The sequence below is a fragment of the Choristoneura fumiferana genome, chromosome 13 (assembly GCF_025370935.1).
Source record: "Choristoneura fumiferana chromosome 13, NRCan_CFum_1, whole genome shotgun sequence".
In the NCBI taxonomy this organism is placed as follows: Eukaryota; Metazoa; Arthropoda; class Insecta; order Lepidoptera; family Tortricidae; genus Choristoneura; species Choristoneura fumiferana.
Genome location: NC_133484.1, coordinates 923,714 through 948,111, shown reverse-complemented (window position 1 = coordinate 948,111; position 24,398 = coordinate 923,714). Strand labels below are relative to the sequence as shown.

General features: G+C 36.7%; 1 protein-coding gene across 1 annotated transcript; it reads right to left on the bottom strand.

Moving 5' to 3' along the window:
- Nucleotides 1–11,576: 11,576 nt before the first annotated feature.
- LOC141434317 (uncharacterized) lies at nucleotides 11,577–20,025 on the bottom strand. The gene is made up of 5 exons (XM_074096726.1): nucleotides 19,944–20,025; nucleotides 17,337–17,422; nucleotides 16,656–16,874; nucleotides 15,115–15,244; nucleotides 11,577–13,162 (listed from the first exon to the last, which is right to left on the bottom strand). Exons 2-5 carry the CDS (start codon nucleotides 17,415–17,417, stop codon nucleotides 13,092–13,094), a joined length of 501 nt encoding a protein of 166 aa, XP_073952827.1. The 5' UTR covers nucleotides 17,418–17,422; nucleotides 19,944–20,025; the 3' UTR covers nucleotides 11,577–13,091.
- Nucleotides 20,026–24,398: the final 4,373 nt, after the last annotated feature.

Genomic DNA, 24,398 nt, shown 5'->3' with positions numbered 1-24,398 from the left:
AAAATATGCGTGTCATGCAGTTCCTCCACCTCCACAGTGTAGAACCAACAAGACTCACACAACATCCATCCACCGCACATACCTACAACTGACGGTTTCGAACTCATACAGAGCTCATCTCAGATGACACACCCGTACACCATTGCTACAGTTTTAGACACACAACAACTGTCTAACAACTGGTAGCATGGTGTACGGTGTGTCACTCTGAAGATGAGCTCTGTTGAGTTCAAACCGCTTCAGTGTAGGTGTGGTGGTGATAGATGGGTTTGGTGATTTGTGTGTGTTCTTACAGTGTGGAGGTGGAGAACTGCAAATGAACACGTATTTTGCATAAGCTTAGCTATCGTATAGGTCGCGGGTGAGCAGGAAATTATTTTAGTTACACTTCTTATGAGCTCCGCTACGTTTTGTAGGTATAGAACTACATATTTTTCGTGTTTTTTTATATATTTTGGCTCAATGATTTCAGAGATAAGAGAGGGGGGATTCTTTAGATTTCATTTAGTGTTAACTTTTCAAGTAGGTATTAAAGCCTGATCAGAAATATATGACTATTCACCATGTTGCGGAATTTCATTGAAACTAATTTCTTACACTGGCAATAATTTTGATGATCGTCAGTGTCACTGTGGCGGTTTCTTTGAACAATAACAAAAATGCTCAAAACGCTAATCAACTACGGATCATTGTAAATAATGTTTATAATAAACTACTGAATGAAAAACCGCTTGGGGAATGAAACTATTTCACTACAAAACCTTTCCAAATTAACATCAGAGCTAACAGTAAACGTTGTAGACAAGTCAAGATGTCATTATTCCGACTATACTGAACTATTGCCATATAAATAAGAACAATAGCGCCCTCTTGACAATAGTCATATATTTTTGGTTTTCCTTTAAATTTATTTTTAAATTTACTTATTATATCATTCAATTAGAAATAAATATTTAATGGAGTAAAATCACCTACTTTACTAGGTCACACACGCTCAATTTGAAAGCTTTATCTCTTAATGCGACCCAAACACTCTTAATACTATTGTTATCTGCCGAAAATCATGTGTGTGAAACTGGGTCGACAGTCTTTTCTTCCATGTGTCGTTTGCACAACTCGTACTAGAACATCAGTAACGACTTGTTAATATATAAACTGTTATCTAGTACAGGTAAGAAGGAACTAGAGCGAATATCTATAAGCGCTTTCTAACCTTAAAGTTGCTGGTAGGAATAAATGTTGCACTTAATGGTTTTTATTCCTGATTTTGCCTGACTGCCCGAAGAAAGGTTATGTTTTTCGACCATATCTGTATGTTGCTTTGACTCTCTGTGCCCTGTGCACAGAATAGTAATTAGATTTTTCAAAATTATCGGAGTGACATAGAATACTTATGTCACTCCGTAAATACGTCAAAATGGCGCCCACAAAAAAAATTGGAGGAGGGATAAATTTTTCCTATTGTGTTTTTTATATTGTTCCTTGCCGATTTCGAGCCTAATAAAACACTTTAAAAAAAGAAAAAAAAAAGACTTCACGATTTTGAATGCGACCCGACTGATAAACTTCATGTTACATAACAGAGTTCTAGACTACTAAGACTTGGTCTTGTTTTCCCTTTTATGCTTTTATTTTAAGTTTTTTTCTTCGTTGTGTTTAGGTGAATTCCAACTTTCAAATTAAGCGTAAACACACGAAAAATCACGATAGCCCAATTTAACTTTTCTTCTTGCGAAGTCCCTAATTCAAAGATACTTGCGTGTAAATTTCTCAATCTGTGCGCGGAAGCTACAATCCAAGCTCTCTCAATCTGAGATGAGACCTGTGGCAATATTGCCTAAAGCGCAGGCGCTCACAATCGCATTCACTATTTTTAGGGTTCCGTACCCAAAGGGTAAAAACGGAAACCCTATTACTAAGACTTCGCTGTCCGTCCGTCCGTGCTCATGAACCGTGATAGTTAGACAGTTGCAAATTTCACAGATTATGTATTACTGTGGCCGCTGTAAACAACAAATACTAAAAATAGAATAAAAATCAATATTTAAGGGGGTTTCCATACAACAAACGTGATATTTTGCCGTTTTTTGCTAATGTTCAATGAATGTTGTATAGGGTATGGAGTTCTTAGTGCGCGAGTCGAGAAAGAAAGAAAGAAATATTTATTCGTGACAAACATGAGAACAATGGATAAAAGAAGTAAAAAGAAAAAAAAATAAGTTATGCATGTCACGAAATGGTTCCAAATCAGCAATCTGCCGGTGCAAATAAAATAAATAAACCCGAGACCCGCACTTGGTCGATGTTTTTTTTAAATAAATGGCTTCTATCCGTTTGGAGAATTCCTTTTGACGGAAAGAAGTGGTGAAAACCCATTGCGATACGCGGCCGACCGATTGGCTAGAGGGGGTTCGGAGATGAAGGTCTTCGGTCCCGAACCCATTCTACCTCTGCCCTTTGGATGGCTGCGCGGCAAACTGCGACACAACACCAAGGTAATGCACCAACAATATTGGACAAACCTAGACATGCAGGCAAACCAGAGAAGCTACCGACGATCAACCCCGGATTGTCCCGCAAGCTTCGCGGACTTAGGAGGGATCAACTCCGACTGCTGGTCGGTGCTCTTACTGGTCACGCTTTGCTAAACAAGCACTTACATAATCTAGGTGTTACAGACAGCCCCCTGTGCAGAGCATGCATGGAGGCAGAAGAGACAGCCACTCACATCCTTCTAGAATGCTCTGGTGTGGCGAACTACAGGGCACTACACCTCGGATCACCGGGGTCACTGCAGGAAGTCGCCGGCAACGTGAAGGGTCTGCTAGGCTTCCTCCAGGAGACTTAGACGTCGAGTTGCGGAAAACAGCCCGCTAATACCTATACCTAACCCAATGCGATTGCGATTCCAAGCAGGTACATTAGACGTGATAAGATGATAATAATTATTATTTTAACACACAATTTATTCATAACAGTCGAGTTTCAATTAATTATTGACATTTTCGCTTCGGTATGCAGACAGAATATTAATTTAAAATCCAAATGCAAATGACCAAACTATGTCGACTTCATAATAAGAGAAAAAGATAAATGTAGTAGTGAAATCGTGTTTTTACAACTCTTTTGGTTGTGTCAAAGTTAGATAAATGATTTAGTGGATCATTTACATCATTTAATGCCGAAGATATTGTCACCGTTTTTCACCGGAAAAACTGGCTTGATGTGTGGAAACCACGTGTTAGATATTCGATCTTCACATATTTTCTAGTGAGCTGATTATAAATAAGTGCTTCCCTAAAATTAAAAAAAATAAAAGAGGGTATCCTTCAGCCTCAAAGTCACGCAACGAGCTCTAGAGAGAGTTACGCTCTAATTTTTTTTTCGCAATAGAATCCGAAATACGGAAATTCGCCGAAAAACTAAAGTCATCGACATAGCTCGAAGGATATGCAAGTTAAAGTGGCAATGGGCGGGACACGTCTCTCGGAGAACAGATAACCGTTAGGGGAGAAAGATAATCGAGTGGCAACCACGAACCGGAAGACGGAACGCTGGCAGGCCTCCTACTAGGTGGATTGAAAACATCACGGGAGCTACGGGCAACCGGTTCTAAGGAGTAGGCCCTACTCCTTAGAACCAGTTAGGGAGGCCTACTCAGTAGGCCTTTGTTTAACAGTAAATGTCTTCCAGCTGATTATGATGATGATGATAGTTATCGAACCTGTTGATCTTAATTAAGTGTTTACTATGTTTATTGATACCTACATTTTATTAAATACACCAAAAACCTGCAATAAATTCGGCATAATCAATGAAGTCGTCTATGTAAAATAGAAGATTAAAAATACACAACCTTGGATATTTCACATACTGAACATCCTGCCTAACAGAATTGCCTTGAAACTAGTAAATATTAAATCAGAAACAAAATGCCGCCATAAATAACCAACGATATCGTTTGGGTAAGAGGTTAGAAGAATCAATTGGCTTATTAAGTTTGAGCTGATTTAAAGGTGCTTTTCAAAGTAACATAGGATCATTAATTATTTTTTAAGTCGAACACTCGTTGTCGTGTTTGCGTAGTCGAGATGCGGGTTCTAATCTTCTCTGGGGTGGATTGCAAACTTTCGTGAGGACAGCTTAGCGATATACGTCCCACTGTAGGTCCCACAGGTCTCTGAATTAGAAGGCATCGGCCGTAGTTCCTGGGCGGGCCCGGTGTGTATTTAATTTAATTTCATTACTCATTACATTACATATCACTTTAGAAACATGAATGGATTTATAAATAGGTGTACATGCATGAATTGCACGCATGGATTGGAAAACAAGCGAGCCAAATTTTATGACTGTAAGTAAACTCAGCGAAGATTTGGAGATTTGATTCATATTTCTTAATCAAACTTATAACACCCCTCTTTTTGCGTCGGGGTTAAAAATATCGAGATTAAGAGTCACCTTCGACGGTGAGGTACCAAGACATCCCAACTGATAAATCTCGAACATGCAACTTAGGAGGTTTAGGTCGCATGTCTAAGGTCATTCAGTTAGGAGGTGTTATTACTTCGCCGTCGCTACGTTATTCCAGATCTCCAGTTAATATCTGTGCACCACATTTTGTCTAAATTGTCTAGATCGTAGTTGTTTCTCAGTGACACCCCCCACGTCGTATTTTTTTTTTACTCGACTGGATGGCAAACGAGCTAGTGGGTCTCCTGGTGGTAAGACCACCGCCCATAAACATCTGCAACACCAGGGGTATTGCAGATGCGTTGCCAACCTAGAGCCCCACGATAGAATACCATAAGTGCCAGTAATTTCACCGGCTGTCTTACTCTCCACGCCGAAACACAACGGTGCAAGCACTGCTGCTTCACGGCAGGATTAGCGAGCAAGATGGTGGTAGCAATCCGGGCGGACCTTGCACAAGGTCCTACCACCTGCAAATGCAAATGATAATGAGGCGGAGACGAGATGTGGATTCCACTAATATGATTGGTCGATACCTACACGGCTCCTCTCCGCTCCGCTCGTCTCCGCCTCAGTGGAGCCGCAGCTTTATCGACCGAGTATGACATATTTCATAATAATTTCATTCAATAACCTAACCTAACCAACAAAAAGCTAAAAACCCCCAACTTTGTCACTTCAAAGTTCAATATCTCAAAAGCGGCTGAACCGATTTTCATAAAATAAGAACCATCGCTAAAAAAACTGTCTTCAAATATAAAAAAACACATTCAAATTCCCGTTTAAGAGCTACGGTGCCACAGACAGACATACAGATACACAGACACAAATAGCGGTCAAACTTATAACACCCTCTTTTTGCGTCGGGAGTTAAAAAGGTAACATTTGTGCTTGTAAACGAATTTATTTGAATACTGGTCAACCTTATCATTCCGCCACTGAAACTACCTACTTAGAAAACTTTGCTTTTGTGATATAAGTAGGATTGTAAGGCGGTACAGTGATACACCATGCAATGATATATTAAGAGTTGGGTCTTTAAACACGACCTCTGACATATAGCAATAGACGTGATACTTACTTGACAGCGACACCAGACATTTAAGCTATAAAAAGTATGTACTTTTACTTTCTACGGAGACCATAATTCATATCACCATTTATTCACGTTGGTCATGCTTGTATTTTATAATTGGGATGGTAATGGAACTGTACAATTTATAAAGAGCAGTATTTTGGGTTCATTTTAGTACGTATTTCTAGCTGTTTGTTATTGGAAGTTGAATCAGGTAATGGATTGGGGAGGAAGGTTCTCAGGCGGCGATGACGACATATACAACAACGAATACACAAGGGTTGTAGGTAATAGGTGGGAAAATTTCTGCACGCAGATATAATAAAAATTTACCTCCTTGTTTTCGAAACTAATAAGCAAATTTTGGACCTCTCATACTCTATTAAAACAGCAGGTGAAGTTGAGATTTGCTATTTTTGTGGCTTCGATTTTCCATTCAACATTTTATCCCTTATTTCATTATCTCATGAATTGAATTTGGAAAAACCCGCCCTCAATGTTCGTTTACATGAAAAAATAGAGTAAAATAAAAAAAAAACGATAATTTAGAACATTTTCGGCTTTTTAAATCAGTTACAAAGGAAGCTTTATGCAAAATTCTTATTATTCAGTTTCTAAACATAGAACCCTGAAGTGAACACCAAGAAAAACTTAAATTGAGCTTTAAGAGCTTCCATACTTGTATTAAATTTGCTATGTATAATCTAAGACAGAATTAAAGATAATAGTGTCAATTTACATGAAAGATAACACTTAACATATTCAAAAACTATTACGTTTGGGAATTAGTCTCAAGATGTTTTGAATTCAAAGTTATCTCAAATCCATTAGTTACGTAACATAATCGATTTCTTTTTTTTAACACGATATTATCAAAGCTTGTATCTCTCATATAGGATGAGATGGCTTGACGGTATAACACAGCAGGTTTCAATTAACTTTGACAAACTTTCATTACTGTTATTGTTAGTGTGATATCTCTCATCTTTAAACACTGCACAGTTATGCTTACTCCCATCAACACCACTTTGTTTTGCATTTAAATAACCTTTAACTTCTCTGTTTGTTTTGTTTTTATTGTTGATGTAGAAATTAAAAACATTCAACTCTTCTCTTCTCCTAACGCTCGAAAACTTTACAAATAAATTTCGAAGAGGTTAGTAGACGTCACAGGAGACTAAAGAGCTGGCAACTTTCTCGAACAAAGAATTAACTTAGCAATTCAAAGAGGGAACACTGCCAGCATCTTCGGAACTTAGTCTAAGGTGTCTTAAATATTTTTTTTGTAGGTACATTAAGTTAAGATTAGTTTTTCCTGTAAATAAAACAGACGTCTCTGATGACAATATTGTCGATTTGGAGACGAAGACCACCAAACTCAAGTGGTACTAGGCGAGAAATATTTTTCAAATAAATATATATGGCAATAACCAACTCCGCTTGGATTCCTTGCAGGCAGTTTTCATTAGGAAGAATTACGCAAATAGCTTCTTATGACCAATGGAATGATAAAATACCTAAAACGTGTCTCTACCCTCGGATAAAGATGAAAAGAACGTGTTAATTGGGTTATTTCTAATCTATGCACAAAGCCTCATACCAAAGACCACAGTATTAACGGAGAAATGACTGATTTACGAATTATATAAGTATATAAACGCTTTATTGTATACAAAAGAAAAGAAACAAAACACAATTGACAAACTTTGAGATACTTATATTTGTTAAATACACTAATTTTATATTGAAAACACTGTATATTGATGACATATTAATTAATAATAAAAAAATTACATACATATAAAAACAAAAAGAACTAACCTAAGATATAATTAAATGTATAACTATAACAATGAATATTATAAAAAGAATATTCCGTCTAAAAGATCTGCCTTTGGCAGGATTCTCATGACGCTGGCCACATTACCCCATCAATATGAATGTCAAAGGATTCCGATATTGACAAGGAACTCTCCGTCTTTGTCCAGAAGGTATGCGTTATACGTTATATAGGTAAACATACTCCTTTTACCTATGCCCTATTTTACAATTAACAAGCGGTAGTCTTTGTTTAACAGTATGCATTGAAAAGAGACTATCGCTTGTCAATTGTAGCTTCGTGAAATGGGCCACTGGACGTCCATTAGCGGAAGGAACGGAACTATTATTAGGTCGTAGGCACAATTCCTGCGCATACTGTTCAAAATGAACCTGTTATAAAAAACAAACATTCGGTGTCGAATTCTGTCACGGACTACTACACTGTTCAATGGCAAAGCCAGAGCGTAACCTCAAGTTTGGAGGTAATAGTAGCAGTTAAGTCTTGATGAAGTCTCAACCACAACCACTGCAGCCGTGCGCGACCGAGATGCTTTAGCTGATGGGCTGATAACGGGAGTGTTAACGGCCCTTTAAGAAGAAGAAATAGATAAATAAATAAATGAATATCATGAGAAACTTGACACCGATTGACCTAATCCCAAAGTAAGCAAAGCGGTTCTCTATTGGATGGCATAAAATTATTTGTAATATTATTGTTACGCATAATTGCTTTTAGCCGAATTAGCGATGTGCATACTCATCATTACGCATAAAATTAAAAGCATAAATACAGAAAGCATCATCTTCATAAAGAGTAACGTCAAATAGTATTAATACAAAAAGTCATAATAATAAATTTGCATCATTACAAAGTGCATAACGACAATCACGAGCCCGATGCACTACGAGAAAAGGTTAGTTTTCTAGGCCGAGGTTGACGGAGGTCCGCCAAGCGGACCTCCTATTTCTGCGTTGCTTGGGCGCTTCGCGCCTGGATATCATACTAACCTAACCTAACCTAATGTACCTAACGTGATCTTACCTAATCTAATGTTTTGTTGTTCATTTATAACAAATAATCAATAGCCCAAACAATAATATGCATAATGTGTATTAGTCTAATAAAAATTAGTCCAACTGAAATTATTCTAATAGATTAATATGCCAAAAAAGTAGTAGGCCAAATACTATTTATGCCAATACAAATTATGCCAAATCAATAAGTCTAAAAAAAATGCTATTGAAAGGGTTCCCAAGCAAAGCATGTGTTATGGCTACTAGGAAACGGATAACATAGTTATTGTTAGATGGATAAATAATTAAATAAAAATTAGACACCCAAGATTCGAGAACAAACATTCATATTTTTCATACAAATATCTGCCCCGATGGGACTTTAAATTCGAACCCGGGACCTCAAGCTTCATAGTCGAATTCTCTAATAACTATGCTATCCGGTCCTGACACAGACCTAAAAATGTTGAGAAGATCGGCTAGGAGAAAGAAAACATTTGCGTCCCTAGATGACAACTGTTTACTATTCATTATGTCATACAACTGAATGACTTAAGTATTCTTGTTTTTAAATGATCACATTTGTTTTGAGATGCCAAACTGTTTTCAAAAATATCATCGGAGTGAAAACTATTGCTATTATTTTCTTTATTTTATAAGGAAACAATGAGCATGACGTTGAAAGTAGGGACTCTTTACGTCGATATCTCTTTGTTTATGTTTTGATAGCTAATCAATTTTGCCTATTAATTTGAGTCTTGTATACGAAACAAGACTCTTTATTGTAAACTGCAATATAGTAAGCAGTACAGAAAACAGTTCATAAAAAATTTTCAAGGAATAGGCAATGTAGGTCCCGATAAAATAATTTTAATTGATGTTATTTTTATTTCGATTATGTTTTACCGTAAGTTTTTTTGACGATCTTTTTTGTAAATCTCTTATGTTTTTGTCCTTTTTTGCCTTATTTCCAACCAACTGCCAATCTTCCAACTGCAGCAACTACAGGTCTACGGGGGAGATCCATGTCCAACAGTGGATGCCCTATGGCTGTTCATTATGATGATGATGATGATCTATCTCCTATAATAATAACTGTTTTATTAACAGGATCTTCAACGAGGAGTGTTGTGAAAAATTCTTCAATCTCATCCCTGCCTTCTTTCCTTCTTTTAGAACTTTGCGAGGCTTAAATCTATCGGCAGGGAGTTTCAAACACAACCGAGTTGCCTGGACCATGTATATCATTTATAGTTTGAAAGAGACGATAAGGAGAAAGTTCTGAGAGCACTACTACTGGAAGTGTAATAATAGTATTAAACTTCACTAAAACGCGGACATGCCCATAAAATGGCGTATAAAAAAAAGAAACTACACTAAATGATACAAATGCATTAGCTGTGCATATAATATGTCGTAATGTCCATCATGCACAAACACTTGCGCAAGCGCGTAATGATGTCGCTTGATGCAACGATGATGTCCAAGAGCACCGTTAGAGGCGATGTCTTTAAGGCTAGATGCGCTAGACTCTGGCCTGCGTAAGCTCTCCACGCATTTTTTACGAAACTTTAATCTGGTATCATTTTTGAGTCTGTCACAATTGACATATTATTATTGTCATTCTAACCCGGCTTAGATAATTTTGATATTTCTGCTTTAAGAAATAAATTAAATATTTTTTGTTTAATTCAACCTCCTACCATCCTCAAAATGGAAAATGTTATAAGATTATGTTAGAATTAAAATGTTAGAAGATATGTTCAATGCAAATCTGGTCAAAATGGTCCAAAAATGGATGCGTCTGGACTGTACATAAATTGGCACCGACAAAGATCATAAAATTTACCAAGGGACTACTAAGTGCATCATCAACTTTCACACATTACTATAATTAATGTTGATGCAGCTTGAATCAGAATCAGAATCAGAATAAGAAAAAATGTTTATTGTAGAACATAAGTAGGCTGTAAGATACAGAGTTGTTAAGACATTTTGTGATCTTCTATATCTTGCCAATGGGCGTACAAAACATTAAATTGCTACTCGTAGGTATAAAAACAAAATTAAACTTACATAATCAAAATTAAAACGCTACAGACTTCAAATACACTTCAAAAAATTAGTAAGTTGAAATTAATTAAAAAATTACAATCAAATTAGAAATTGAGATAAAATAAAAAATAAAAAATTTATAATCAAATTAAAAAAAAATTAACTAACCAACTTACAAATTGAATTTAGAAATTCAGCAAGTTACAATTTTTTACTGAAGTCTCGAGTATAATTTAATATCTGGAAAATTAAAATAAATATTAATCTAAGTATCAACATCGTTCAATCAGTGTACAACAAGTGTTGTCAGCCTCATTCTTTTTTATTTGCCGCTGTTTGTCTGGGGCAGCTTTCGTGGGCCAGAGTCTATTAGCAGCTTTGCTGTAGGCGAAGGCGTTAGAATGTTGTCCCGCTCTCTCCTCTCGTGGGTGCCGCAGAAATCGGTTGAGAGCAATCAGAAGATGGGCAGCGGCGTCTTCTTGGCATCCTCACATCCTATACTGCGCTCGCCAACCCTCTTGCCAAGCGTGACGAGTATTTGGTCTTGTAGCTATCTTCCATTCGGATTACCAAAGACAAATAAGACACGAGCATGTTAGTACTTTATTAGAATCTGTTTATAAATTTCATCTAAACTTAGCGTAATAATCTACGTACGAGGTGTTTGTGATACATCCATCAGGATCTCTTCCTGGTTAGAAATGAACTTCTGAGCAGGTGAAGTACCTACCGCAGTGGAAGAAAGTATAAAAAATTTAAGTATAATTAAAAATATAGCACTATAATTTTGCTGAGTGTATTCGCACTGTTATCCGAACTGAACTATATTCCCGTACCAAATTTCCCTTTCAAGTCGATGCCATTAACCGTGGAGGAGTTCCATGCTGTGGACACAATCCTGGCCGGACCACCAGGATGTCTCTGCCAGATTATTGTAGTGTCACCAGATTTACATAAGTTTATCAAATTTCAAGTCAATCCTACTCCTAAAATGCATTAAATCTAACTTACAATATTTGACCCTTGCATACATACATACATCGCAAGTAAAAAAATTAAAGGTTTTAATTATAATTTGAAGGTTTTAATTACTAATGTGAGATAAAGGAAAACATTTGAAGACTTCCAATATATATTATTTTACACAGGTAACATCCATTAAATAACTTATTAATTTGACAACAACTTGAGATTATTTTAATTGACATTTTCTAAACGTTTACAATAAAATTTATTTGAACGAATAACATTTCGTAATTTGCGTATTGTAAATACAAAATACATTCATACAAAAACTTTTTGCGGAATTTTTTTCTCACCAGTTAGCTCAATTAGTATTTATTGCAACAGAAACGTTAAAAACATAAAAATCCCCAGCCTCACACATGTTTCATCAAATTGTTAAAAACCACAATACATGTAAAGAAAAAATCCGCGACATGCATCATAATAGTAGATTGTTGCACCTAGCAGAAAGTTATTTATTATTGTACCGAGTGCAGATTTGGAGCCCGAACGTAAGCGAGGGCTTTAAAAAGCACGAGGGCAATATAAATTACTTAATGCGAGGTGCATAATTTGCTTTTCTTTCAACTATTACAGGAATAGTAGACGAAAAAAAACTCATGCTAAACAATTAATAATAAAGAAATATCAGTAGCACTCGATGATTCCATTTTCGTAAGTTTACATTCGCACTCTCAAAAAATGACCACGGAAAATTCGCAAGGTTCCCGCTAATTTGTTTTTTTTTTCTTACTTTTTTGGCAGAGTTAGTAGCCAGTAGCAGATATTTTTACCCGCGATCTGTCAAATTTCGGATGGGCGCCAGGTTGGCCAACCAAACACTCAGTTTTTTTAATATACGGCTACTTACTGTTTTTGGTAGGATTAGTAGCAACATTTTTTGTACGCAATCTGTCACATTTCATAAGACCTTCAGGTTGAGCAACCTAACACTAGAGTTTTTTACACCATGCAGGCTAATTTTATAGCAAAAATACTTGTGTTACCTCTTTGGTGGTGCAATTCAAAAAAATCTAAAACAATGCAATAAAGGATTTTCGTACATTTTTCTGCTCTAGAGCAGAAAAGTCCCGCTTTGTGCTGGGTATTTAGTGCAGTTATGATGAAATTAAAGCATAGTTGGAAGAAAATAAATTTTATCATCTTGTCCCCATAATTTATAAAAGTTACTTTGCGAAGGTCCATATATCAATAAACTGAAACAATTAATTTGCTCACCTGCGACCTTAAAGGTTAAAGGTCGCGGGTGAACAGAGTAATTGTTTCAGTTCATCTTACCCCTACCTACAGAGTCGGCTGATCCAAAAGGTTCCCAAAATGCCAGCAGCATCATGCTGCTTATTGAAATCTGTTGGACCTAAAGGAGGACCAGGACCTAAAGTGGGGTAGGATCCCCGCTTTTCTACAATGACCTCTTGAATCAACCAAAAAACAGAGCAGAAGTCGTTGCCCTTGTCTCTAAACCATCACCCTAGCTAAAAATTACAAACCGGTTATACAAATCAAATTAAATATCCTTTTGTGTATATTTGGTGAAGGCAAAAGTCAAAACGTTACTTAGCTGTTAAGTATACACAATTTAATATTTACTGATATCCAGCTCCTGAATGACAATTTTCAAAAGCAATTAAACCTCTTCTCTTGTATTGATTTCAACGTAGAGACTGTAGCTGACCAGCACCATATAGAGGTCGATGGCTGAAAACGAAAGAAATTTATTTTTCTTACAAAACAACAATGACATGGTAATCCAATTTATTTTTATCTTCTTCTAAGACTCTCAACAAAGTATTCGCTATCGTCTGATGAGAATCAGCAGTTGTTCATGACGACATTCTTGGGAAAGTACATACTTAGATTGATGGTTCACCCTTTGGCTAAAGAGAATGTGCTGCCCACTTTCATAACAGAGCCTTTAGTCGTCTTTTATGACCCTCACGGGAAGAGATTGGTCCGTCCTATTCGAAAACCGAATTTGTAATATTAGCAAACGTGAACAGGTACATTATGGCAGCACAGTTAAACTATATTATTAATATCTCTGTTTGTTTTGTTCGGTTAAACAAAGATGGTAAATATCTGTAGGTATTTGTGCATAGACATCTATGTATAGACTACATGTTTTTTGACATCGAAACGACGCACAACATTTGTTTACAGCGCGGATTTGTGAACCTTTCACTATAGTTTTTTGACGTCCGTGACAGGGATTGTGTCAAAGTAATATTGATGATTGATGCGCCGCGCCGTGGTGGCCTAGTATAAGCCGTGGTGGCCTAGTGGTTTGACCTATCGCCTCTCAAGCAGAGGGTCGTGGGTTCAAACCCCGGCTCGCACCTCTGAGTTTTTCGAAATTCATGTGCGGAGTTACATTTGAAATTTACCACGAGCTTTGCGGTGAAGGAAAACATCGTGAGGAAACCTGCACAAACCTGCGAAGCAATTCAATGGTGTGTGTGAAGTTCCCAATCCGCACTGGGCCCGCGTGGGAACTATGGCCCAAGCCCTCTTGTTCTGAGAGGAGGCCTGTGCCCAGCAGTGGGACGTATATAGGCTGGGATGATGATGATGCGCCGCGCGTTTTGTTCCAAACAGCTTAAGGTACATAGATGTCAATGTATTTGCGAGATTGAAGAAATGGAGCAGGAAGTTCTTATAAGTACAAGATTAAAGAGAAGCTTGAAGTTGAGACAAAAATTCATAAAATGAAGGTCCATGTTTGTTTTATCGAGCCTATCGAATGTAAAAAAACACAACATCAATTTAAAATAACACTCAAAACTTGTAACTGTCAGTTGTTTTAGACACGATATGATTTACTGCACCTATTTTAACAGCTGCTTTATTTAACGAGTTATACATACCATTCTTTGATCAACCACCTCAGCAATGATTTTTACCTACTATTTGTATATTGTGAGTACCTACTATTATTCCTCAATTCAAAGATGCAACTTTAATGAAAAACAAAACCGGAACAATGCGTGCTGGACTAGATCTGTTTTTAAACTAAAATATAAATCCTTTTTATTCCCTATTCCGCAGCGATTTCAAAAAAATTCTATCTTAATGTTACTCTCTGACCCTCAAGGAAAATGTTTACCAAATTTCAAGTCTCTAGATCTAGATCTATTGGCTTACCCCCTTATTCATAAACGACAATCAAACCTATTTTAGTTAAAATGCCGCTAAAATTCGTTTGTCCTTATCTGTCACTTCGACATTTGTATTTGTTAGAAAGGGACAAAGCATTTGTTAGTTAACATAGGCTTGTTAAGTTTTATGAATAAGGGGGTTAGACTGTGCATTGTCTGTTAGTTATTATGTCAGTCATTTAGTAACTCTTTGGAAGAGGTATAAATGGGCGTTTTAAAAAAAAGTGTAAGTAACCTTTCTTTTTGGAAAATATATGGGTTTTCCTACTCAGAATCAAGAGCACAATCGATTCCGATCGTTTAAAGAAATGTCCCCATTTTTTCATACAAATTTTATGAGTCAGTTTTGTCAAAAACGAAAAAACGTCGCAAAACTGACATTTAAGTAATTTGTTTTTTTTTTTTTAATATCAAAATCGATTGTGCTCTTGATTCTGAGTAAGAAAATCAATATTTTTCCAAAATTAAAAAAAAGGTAAAAAAATATATACTTACCAATATAAAATACTTCAGCCAAAATGGTTTTTATTCCGTAATAATAGGAATTGGAAAAAAATACGAACATGGAGAGAAGAATGAATACAGTCCACATGATGTAGTAAGCTTTAATGATGCCTCTATGCTCCTGGAATCAATATAATAAAATAATCTTTTTTTAAAAAAAAACAAGGAATATAACTTGTAACACCTCATTTTTTTTTCAAGTAAGTATATTTAAAATAAATAGTACATCATTCACTTGGCCTGGAAGTATATAACTTCCAGCTGAGTATTGGTTTAAAAAGTTCGTTTATACGAATTATAAGTTTACTAATTAGTGCGTGCATGACTTGTTAGATGTACCATCAGCCAAATATGTGGTCTACTACTCTAAAGTTGATAATCGTTTGCATGTCATAAAACAATAATGCCAATAGAGGTGTCTGTCAACTTGAAAGTTCGACTTTAGCGACATATTCATTTGATAGGAACTTGTTTAAAAATTGATAGACCACTTATTTGCTGATGGTACGTATGCATAACATTTGTAATTTGCGGCGGTGTCTTTAGCACTTGTCTTGAACATTCGCAATTTTCACTTGTATTTTATTTTATTGTTCGACTGGATGGCAAACGAGCAAGACTAAGTGGGTCTCCAGATTACCACCGCCCAAATACACCTGCAACACCAGGGGGATTGCAGATGCGTTGCCAACCTAGAGGCGTAAGATGGGATACCTCAAGTGACAGTAATTTCACCGGCTGTCTTACTCTCCACACCGAAACGCAACAGTGCAAGCACTGCTATTTCAGGGCAGGATTAGCGAGCAAGTAATGGTAGCAATCCGGGCGGACCTTGCACAAGGTCCTACCACCTGCAAAAATTAATAAAATATACATTTAATGAGCCCACCTTCAACTTCACTAGAATTATGTACGTCCTTAAAAATACTTAGAAAAAATGCATGGACTGTAACCTTGAATTGTATTTATATTTTATGCAACACTTTGAGCTGATGCATGTATATCACTGCATTTGTGTTTATAATTTTTTATGGTGTTTTACTAGTTTATTTTTTTAAACTGTTTATATTTATTTAGTAATATGTCGACCAAGGAATACATCAAAAACTGGTTATTAATAAATAGTAATACACAGATCTGAAACTATGTAGCCGAATACAATAATTAAACTGGTTATTAATAAATTAGTAATACAAAACACATCACAAACCATCTGTCAACAACTATGTTAACTCAACCAGAGCTCATCGAACACAAACTAAAAAAATCAAGTTAACTGATTTGAAAGTTAATCACAATTAACTGATTTAAAGAAACAACATTATAAATAACATCTGAATTTGTTCATTCCATCGTAAAAAAATAGAAATAAAAATCTTTGCCTCAAGGCAGGCCAAGACGGAGATGGCGGGACAACCTGGATGCATTTTTTAATGACTGGCCAGACATAAATGCAGACACAACGATTATAAGCAAGAGATGCCGTTGTCCTGCTATGAGATCAAACTATAAAAAAAAAAACATTATCTTACCGTATAAACGCCATAGATGAAGAAGATATCAAAGAGGAACTTGGCAAGGAACATGAAGACCAATATGACTGACATGGCATAGAGTCCACTCAGCCTCGCATCAACTTCTATGTCTTCCATATCGCTTAGTACCCACAAGGTCTTCGCTGCGTCTCTTTCCATCGCACCAAATTCTACAGCCGTCACTATCATTGTAATAAAAAGACCAAATGATAGAATCTGAAATGAGAAAACGTCAGTGAAGATGTAGCAGAATATCCATTTCAAACGTGATCATGTTGAGCCAGAAAACGTCCATTCTTGACAGAAAGCCTCCCCACAACTTCCGTCTGCTTCCACCACCGGTTGCCAGCAACTATCGTGATATTGCCTCTGCCAACTCTTTGTCTTCCGCTTGGTGGTCTTCACTAGCTACATATTAGTAATCTGTGGTCTTCTTCCTGCGAAATAACTGTTCTTCGAGCGATAAGGTAAATTTAGTAACATATTTTTCGAGCTATTCATTCCAAATGTAATACGTAACGTGGATGCAGGCTGCTTCCAAACGAATCAAATGGAGGTATATGGGGGAGGCCTATGTCAAACTATGTTATAACTTATAAGTCATGTTAAACTGTATGTCAAACAAAGTGGTTTAGTAAATTAGAAAAGTACATTAAAAACATGTAAAATGTAACTTACTGCATTGAGCATGCCTAATATAATATTGCCAGATTTCAAATCGATGCAAAAGCAACATTTTTGCAGCCGTGGCATTCCCATTTTAACTGTAACAAAAAGATAATAGTAATTTAATAACTTAAAATTTAGCTTTTTTCACAAAGATTTCTCTTGTTAATATTTTTTTTAGATAGAAACTAAACTCCTTATAATTTTCTTTTATTTACAATACCCGGTTTCGTTTTCACTTTGTCTACATTAAAATATTAAAATTACCAAAGTTCTTAATAATGATTAGAAATAGAGCATAAAAGGAAAGTATATTTTGGTTATGAGGTCAAACTTAGGTACATATAAATAGGTTGAGTTTAAAATACTGAACTATTAATCGATAAACAAACAACTGGCTGCGAAAGATCCCGTTATGACTTTAAAATTAGTTAGTTGTTTAGTTTTATCGCCAATTATTAGTGATTTCGTGTACTTAGTGCTTGTGCACCTAATAACAATCCTTATTTCTGAGATTGAAAGAGATTTGGAATATTTATAGACCAGACAGTATATGGACGCAAGCTCAGAACTCTCCGCGTTTTGATAATTGCGTAGCATCCTTCGTAACTATATGTTCCATTATTAGTGGCGAGATAGTGTGATAACGAATTGTAACGAAATAAACGATTGTAAAGTTTTGTTTTGAAAAAATAATACCTCGTTGAGTTTCTTGCCGGTATCTTCTCAACTGAGGTTACTTACGAACCGTGCAGTAACTTCAATGTGAATTTAAGCCTTAATTGAATAAAGATTGGCTTTACAAGAGAAACACGAGTGTAATCATTTCTATCATATTAACCGACCTCGAAGAGGGCTAAAGATGAAGACCGGAACTCGGCTACGCTGAACATATATCCTGACACATCTGCTTACCTGTCTATCTATCTCTCTGCGATTATAATTCGACAGGTAAATAATGATACCCACTTGAGAAAGAAAAGAAAGAAATAAATGTCGCTCTCTTTACCCAATCTCCGACATAATCAACTTTTTTAACTGAACGCCTACATCAGCTTAATTTCTTAAAATAATTGACCTAGCAAGTGAAAAGCGCAAGGGAAAAGTCTCCGTTTTAGTTAGGTAGAAAAAAGCTTTCGTATAGACACAGATTCTGTGTTCATCACGTGCTCCTCTACATTGATAACCACGTACGAGGGGGGATAATGCCCCGCGACCCTGTTTTTCATCTACACACACATAGAAGCTCATGTCAGTTTCTATAGGCGTGTACATTTCCATATCGGTATTATACGAGCCAGTAAAGAGTGTCACCTGTCAAAACGATCGAGTCAAAGACACATAAATTCTTTTTTAATGTTATTCTGGACTATGGAACAAACCGTAACCGACCGGACTGTCGTAATTTGGCGGTAAAGAAAACTCTTTCATTTTTTTAAATTAATTAATGCTACTTAAAAATCTGATATTTTTTTCTGTTAATTAGAAAGGTTATTCCTATCGATAAAAAAGTTACAAGCTTTTCTAAAATTGTACACATAACATTACCCTCTGGACCAAATTTCCGTAGACCAAAATTCTGAGTAGAGATCTTTTTCAGGAGTGTTCTAATATTATAAATTACCTACATATTTGATAATATGAATATAAAAATAAATTTAAAAAATCAAAAAAATGTTTTTTCAATTACAACTTTAGTAAAACGCAGCAAAATTTTGAAGTTAAAAACAAAATATTTCTAGTGTAGGTAACAGGTACTTAAATTTTGAAAAATTTTCTCTTTAATTTTCATTTAAACACCACGAAACGTAAAAAAAACTATTTACGTTTTTGTTTTTATAGTCTTCTTCTTAAATTGAAGTGTTACGCTCTCGATGGAGTAAGGTGACCAAAGCACCCCGCAGAACCTAGACGGGAGAATACATGCTCCTATCCCGGCTTTCAAAGTCAAAGACAAAATATCTTTATTCAATTTAGGCTATAACAAGCACTTATGAATGTCAAAAAAAATTGACCACCGGTTCGGAAAAACCTCTGTTGAGAAGAATCCGGCAAGAAACTCAACGAGGTAAGTATTTTTTTTAAACAGATTTTCAATATTACTAGCTTTTGCCCGCGGCTCCGCCCGCGTGGTATTCGGTTATCGCGCGCTGTTCCCTCGGGAACTGTGCATTTTTCCGGGATAAAAAGTAGCCTATGTCACTCTCGGGCCCATAGACTATCTCTATGCCATAAATCACGTCAATCCGTCGTTCCGTTACGTACGGCGTGAAAAACGGACAAACACACAAACACACTTTCGCATTTATAATATTAGTATGGATTAAATGATATATATACATCACAAGTATTTAACACCACTTTAGTTTTAACACAGTAGGTCCGCTAAATCACTTATTTATGACGTTGACTGTACATACATTATATCGTAGGTGAGTCACCTCACTCTGCAGCTGAATGTACATAGGTTAGATGCCCCCTAATCAATATCTACTCATCATTGTCCAGAGAGGTAGTGAGTTTTTGGAAATTTTTATTTGTTAATGAAAGAATATTCAAGTTATACAAGACTCGCGAGATGTACAAATATAAAAAGGTGCAAAATTATTTCTTGCTTACCTAAGTTTCCTCTTCTCTAGTTTACTTCCTCACTGTGGTAGCGCCGGGAGACGGGATGACTGCCTACTGCCCCATCTGCGAGTCCCAAAGACTCCGCAGACTAGACGGCGCTCACAGAATATTACCGGTAAATAGTACACGTCATAATAGGTAGAAAGTAAAAGTAAGTGTAGTAAATAATAATAATAATAAAATTTTATTTAGTAGTACTATATAAAATGAAATAAAATCAAAATGATGGAATATAACCTAACCAACAAAAAGTTGGTCAATCCCCGACTTCAAAGTTCAATATCTCAAAAACGGCTGAACTGATTTTGATAAAACATGTCTAAGAACCATCTAAAAAACCTGATTTCAAATCAGTCTACCCGTTTAAGAGCTACCGTGCCACAGACAGACACAGATACATTGCGGTCAAACTTATAATACCCCTCTTTTTGCGTCGGGGGTAGTTTTTAAACTAAAGAGCAAACAACACAGTTTACAATCTCGGCTACCACCCTCAGTTGTAATGCCAAATTGTGAAGCTGACAGGACTATACTGAGGTTAACGCTATTTCGGGCACGTATCTGAATATCGAAAATTGAAAATATCGACGATCAATATATCGAACCTAACCTAACCTACTTTCGATATTTTGATCGTCGACTTTTTAACTTTAGATATATTAATATTCGATATTTAATACGTCCCTGCTGTTTTTGGGTTTTAATAGATTTTTTTGTAACACACCACAGTGTACATAATTATTATTAATATTATCATTTTGGCACTTCTCTTTTTAAGGTTGTTAATCTTTGCCCCATTAGGCGCCGATGAGTCTACAAATAAGGTCGATATGTCGCGGATCTCAGGACTAGATTTCAATCTCTTGAGATTATCCTACTACGAGTAATTGCGAAAGTTTGTGAGTCAGTGAGTATGTTTGTTACTTCTTCACGCCGAAACGGATAAACGGATTTGGATGAAATTTGGCAAAAAGTTATTTTATAACCTGGATTAAAACGTACAACAACGTACGTACAGTACAAACAACCGCTGGACATAGTCATGAAATTTTGTGTGTAGGTAGATCTGGAATAAAATATAGGCTACTTTTTATTCCTATATTCCCACGGGATAGGAATAAAATCTCGAAACAACAACCGCTTGGCTTAGATTCATGAAATTTGACATGATTGTTTTTAATGTAAAGTCAATGAAAACCACGATTAAATTTTCGGGAATTCCCATTTTTATAAATCCCAACATTTCAAATCAGCAGCTGGATCTAATGATTTACCTACGTGTGCAAAGTCGTGTGTAAACACTTGTTTTTCATAAAGATATGTATGTAAATGAAAGGAAAAGGTTTTTGGTAAACTGGGTGAAGCGTAAGTAATATAAACGAAACTTTATACTTAAACTAAACTTTATTTTAGTACATTGTGCATTAAGGGGCGTAAGTAGGGGACAACTAACGAGAGTCTATTAGAAGCCCGACGACGGAGGCGGAGGGCTTTTAATGACCCGAGTTTGTAATCCCCTTATGACCCTTGATACACACAATGATTTTCATCACATTGCGAGGAAATATTGCAAAAAAAAATTGTGTCCAAACACTTCACATCTCAGCAAAAGCAAGACGCGAGGAAACAACTGAATACAATATGGCTACCCGCCAATATAGGGGACTACTACAAAATTCGAAAATAGAAGTTTGTATCGTATCGTAATATTAGCGTTAGGAAAACGATCTGAACTTCGATTTTCGTATTTCGTGGTAGCCCCCCCTGATTGACACTTTTTTCGAGCCTTCAACCGTAGATAATAATACTAAGCACCGTGTTTAGTTTAAAATTAGAGTGGTTTTACGGCCAGATTATTCCAACATGCTAAAAAAATATTTACTTTATTTATTGCAAAACAATTTGATGAATTTAAAACTTAAAAATAACGAAGTGTCATGAAGCGTGGTAAGTTTTTATGGTGTGAAATTAGGTTATAGCTAAGTTTTAAAGATTGAAATAAAACCTTGGCTGGCTTAAAACCTCTTTAGTCTGAAATGACGTACCTACTAACTTTTTAAAACTAAAGTCATAACTCCCTTGGGGAGGAAAACTATACGTAAATCCATAATTCCCGCGGTGTGATGAGAAGTGTGATGAAAAAACTTTAAATTACTTTCATTTGCTTAAAAAATATTTTTAACTATTTAGGGTTCCGTACAAAAGACGAAACCCTTATAGGATCACTCGTGAGTCTGTCTGTCTGTCCGTCCGTCTGTCACAGCCAATTTTCTTCGGATCTACTGGACCAAATCAGGTGAAATTTTTGATGGTGTAATCCTATGACCCAAACACAGATTAGCAAAAAATAAATATTTTTTAAAAATAAGTGCCATTTTCGGGGGACAAATTAGGACATTAAAAAACAGGTTTTGCAAACCTTACTGTGCCATATACTCGTATCAAATGAAAGGGGTTTGCAGGTGGTAGGACCTTGTGCAAGGTCCGCCCGGATTGCTACCACCATCTTGCTCACTAATCCTACCGTGAAGCAGCAGTGCTTGCACTGTTGTGTTTCGGCGTGGAGAGTAAGACAGCCGGTGAAATTACATAAATTTTTAAACCAATTTAATTTTACGATTAAATTAAATAACATGGCAGTAAGATTTATGAATTTACAATAGACAAGCACAAATTCATTGTTCGGAACGGCATTACCATAAAATGCTGTATTTATCCGACGTAGAACAACGTGGTAATGTGTTAACGTGTGCGCTGGACTCGAAACAATTACGAACAAATTGTTTTTTCAATTACAACTTTAGTAAAAACGCAGAATTTTTTTTAAATTTGGCTAACTACTTTACTGGCAAAATGGCTATAGTTCGGGTTGCGTGCTGGGATGGAAGAGATGAACAAAGTAGGTAGCTAATATTCTTTAATAACACACATGTATGTTATAAGAAAAGTTCAGAAGGCGGGCTAACCAGGCGGGAGTCGGGGCGCGTTGGTAGGCGCGTGGCAAGTAAGGTGGTTGTGTACCGACTGGCGTCCGTTGGCCGCGGGCCCCGCGTGGTTAGCTAAAATGCTGATCACACAATATGTGGCAGGGGTGTCGCCACATCACTCCCCCCCCTTTTTTGAGAAAAATAAAATGTATACATAATAAAAAAAACTTAGCCAAAAATAAAAACAATTGACAACTTGTGACCTCTTTTCATGACTGACTGTACTCTTATATTGTTACGGTAATGCTGATTCAAATAAATCGACGCTGCGCTCATGTTTACGACGTTTGTAATATGATCGCTCTGTGCCCGCGCTGACGCTGCTCCACTGCTATGCAACGTGACTGGGCTGGAATGCGGCGCTTGTAGGTCCCGCTTGATCATGCTCTGACGAGAAAGTCTTCATGCCATACGCCTTTGCGGCTGTAATGACTTCATGAGCGACCTCTGCGTGTAATGGCATGACTCCCTGCGACGACACTCGACGGTGCAATGAAGATCCTCTAACCACACGCTTTGGCGGCTGTGATGGCTTCAAGATGGATTTCAAATGACACGATGTCCGGCGGCAATATATAACATCCTTTAACCACACGCTTTGGCGGTTGTGATGGCTTCTAGGAATGAGACGACGTTCGGCGAAAATATTTGCTGATGTAACGATATGTGTTTGTGTAAGATTGGTCCGGAACGGTGCTATCTGCTTTTGCCGCTATCAGATAGCAGTTCGGTGGTCTGACTGCTCGACTGTTGAGGCTTTTACTTCTGAGGTCACTGTGGTTTCACTGAATTTAACCGCCTGGTTAGCTCACAAACGAATCTAGTTAGCACGTGTTCGAAAACGGGGTCACCACTGTAACTACCTTTTACTGGCAATGGCTATAGTTCGGGTTGCGTACTGGGATGGAAGAGATGAACAAAGTAGGTAGCTAATATTCTTTAATAACACACATGTATGTTATAAGAAAGTTCAGAAGGCGGGCTAACCAGGCGGGAGTCGGGGCGCGTTGGTAGGCGCGTGGCAAGTAAGGTGGTTGTGTACCGACTGGCGTCCGTTGGCCGCGGGCCCCGCGTGGTTAGCTAAAATGCTGATCACACAATATGTGGCAGGGGTGTCGCCACAAATTTAAAAACAAATATTTCTGGTGTAACAGGTACTTCAATGTCGAGAAAATTTTCTTTTTAATTTTCATTTAAACACATGAAACGTAAACAAACTATTATTCTTCTTCTTAAATTGAAGTGTTACGCTCTCGATGAAGTAAGGTGACCAAAGCACCCCGCAGAACCTAGACGGGAGAATTATCCCGGCTTGCAAAGTCAAAGTCAAAGACAAAATATCTTTGTTCAATTTAGGCTATAACAAGCACTTATGAATGTCGAAAAAAAGCTACCACCGCTACACTAAAATAAGTCAACACAAGTAAGAACCAGTATCTTCGGTCCTTAAGGCAAC

Coding starts and splice junctions, on each gene's coding strand:
- LOC141434317 (XM_074096726.1), bottom strand. CDS start 17,417: ATGGGAATGCCACGGCTGCAAAAATGTTGCTTTTGCATCGATTTGAAA. Junction 15,245..16,655: donor TCATCTATGGCGTTTATACG/GTAAGATAATGT, acceptor TATTGATTCCAG/GAGCATAGAGGCATCATTAA. Junction 13,163..15,114: donor GGCTGAAGTATTTTATATTG/GTAAGTATATAT, acceptor TTTCGTTTTCAG/CCATCGACCTCTATATGGTG.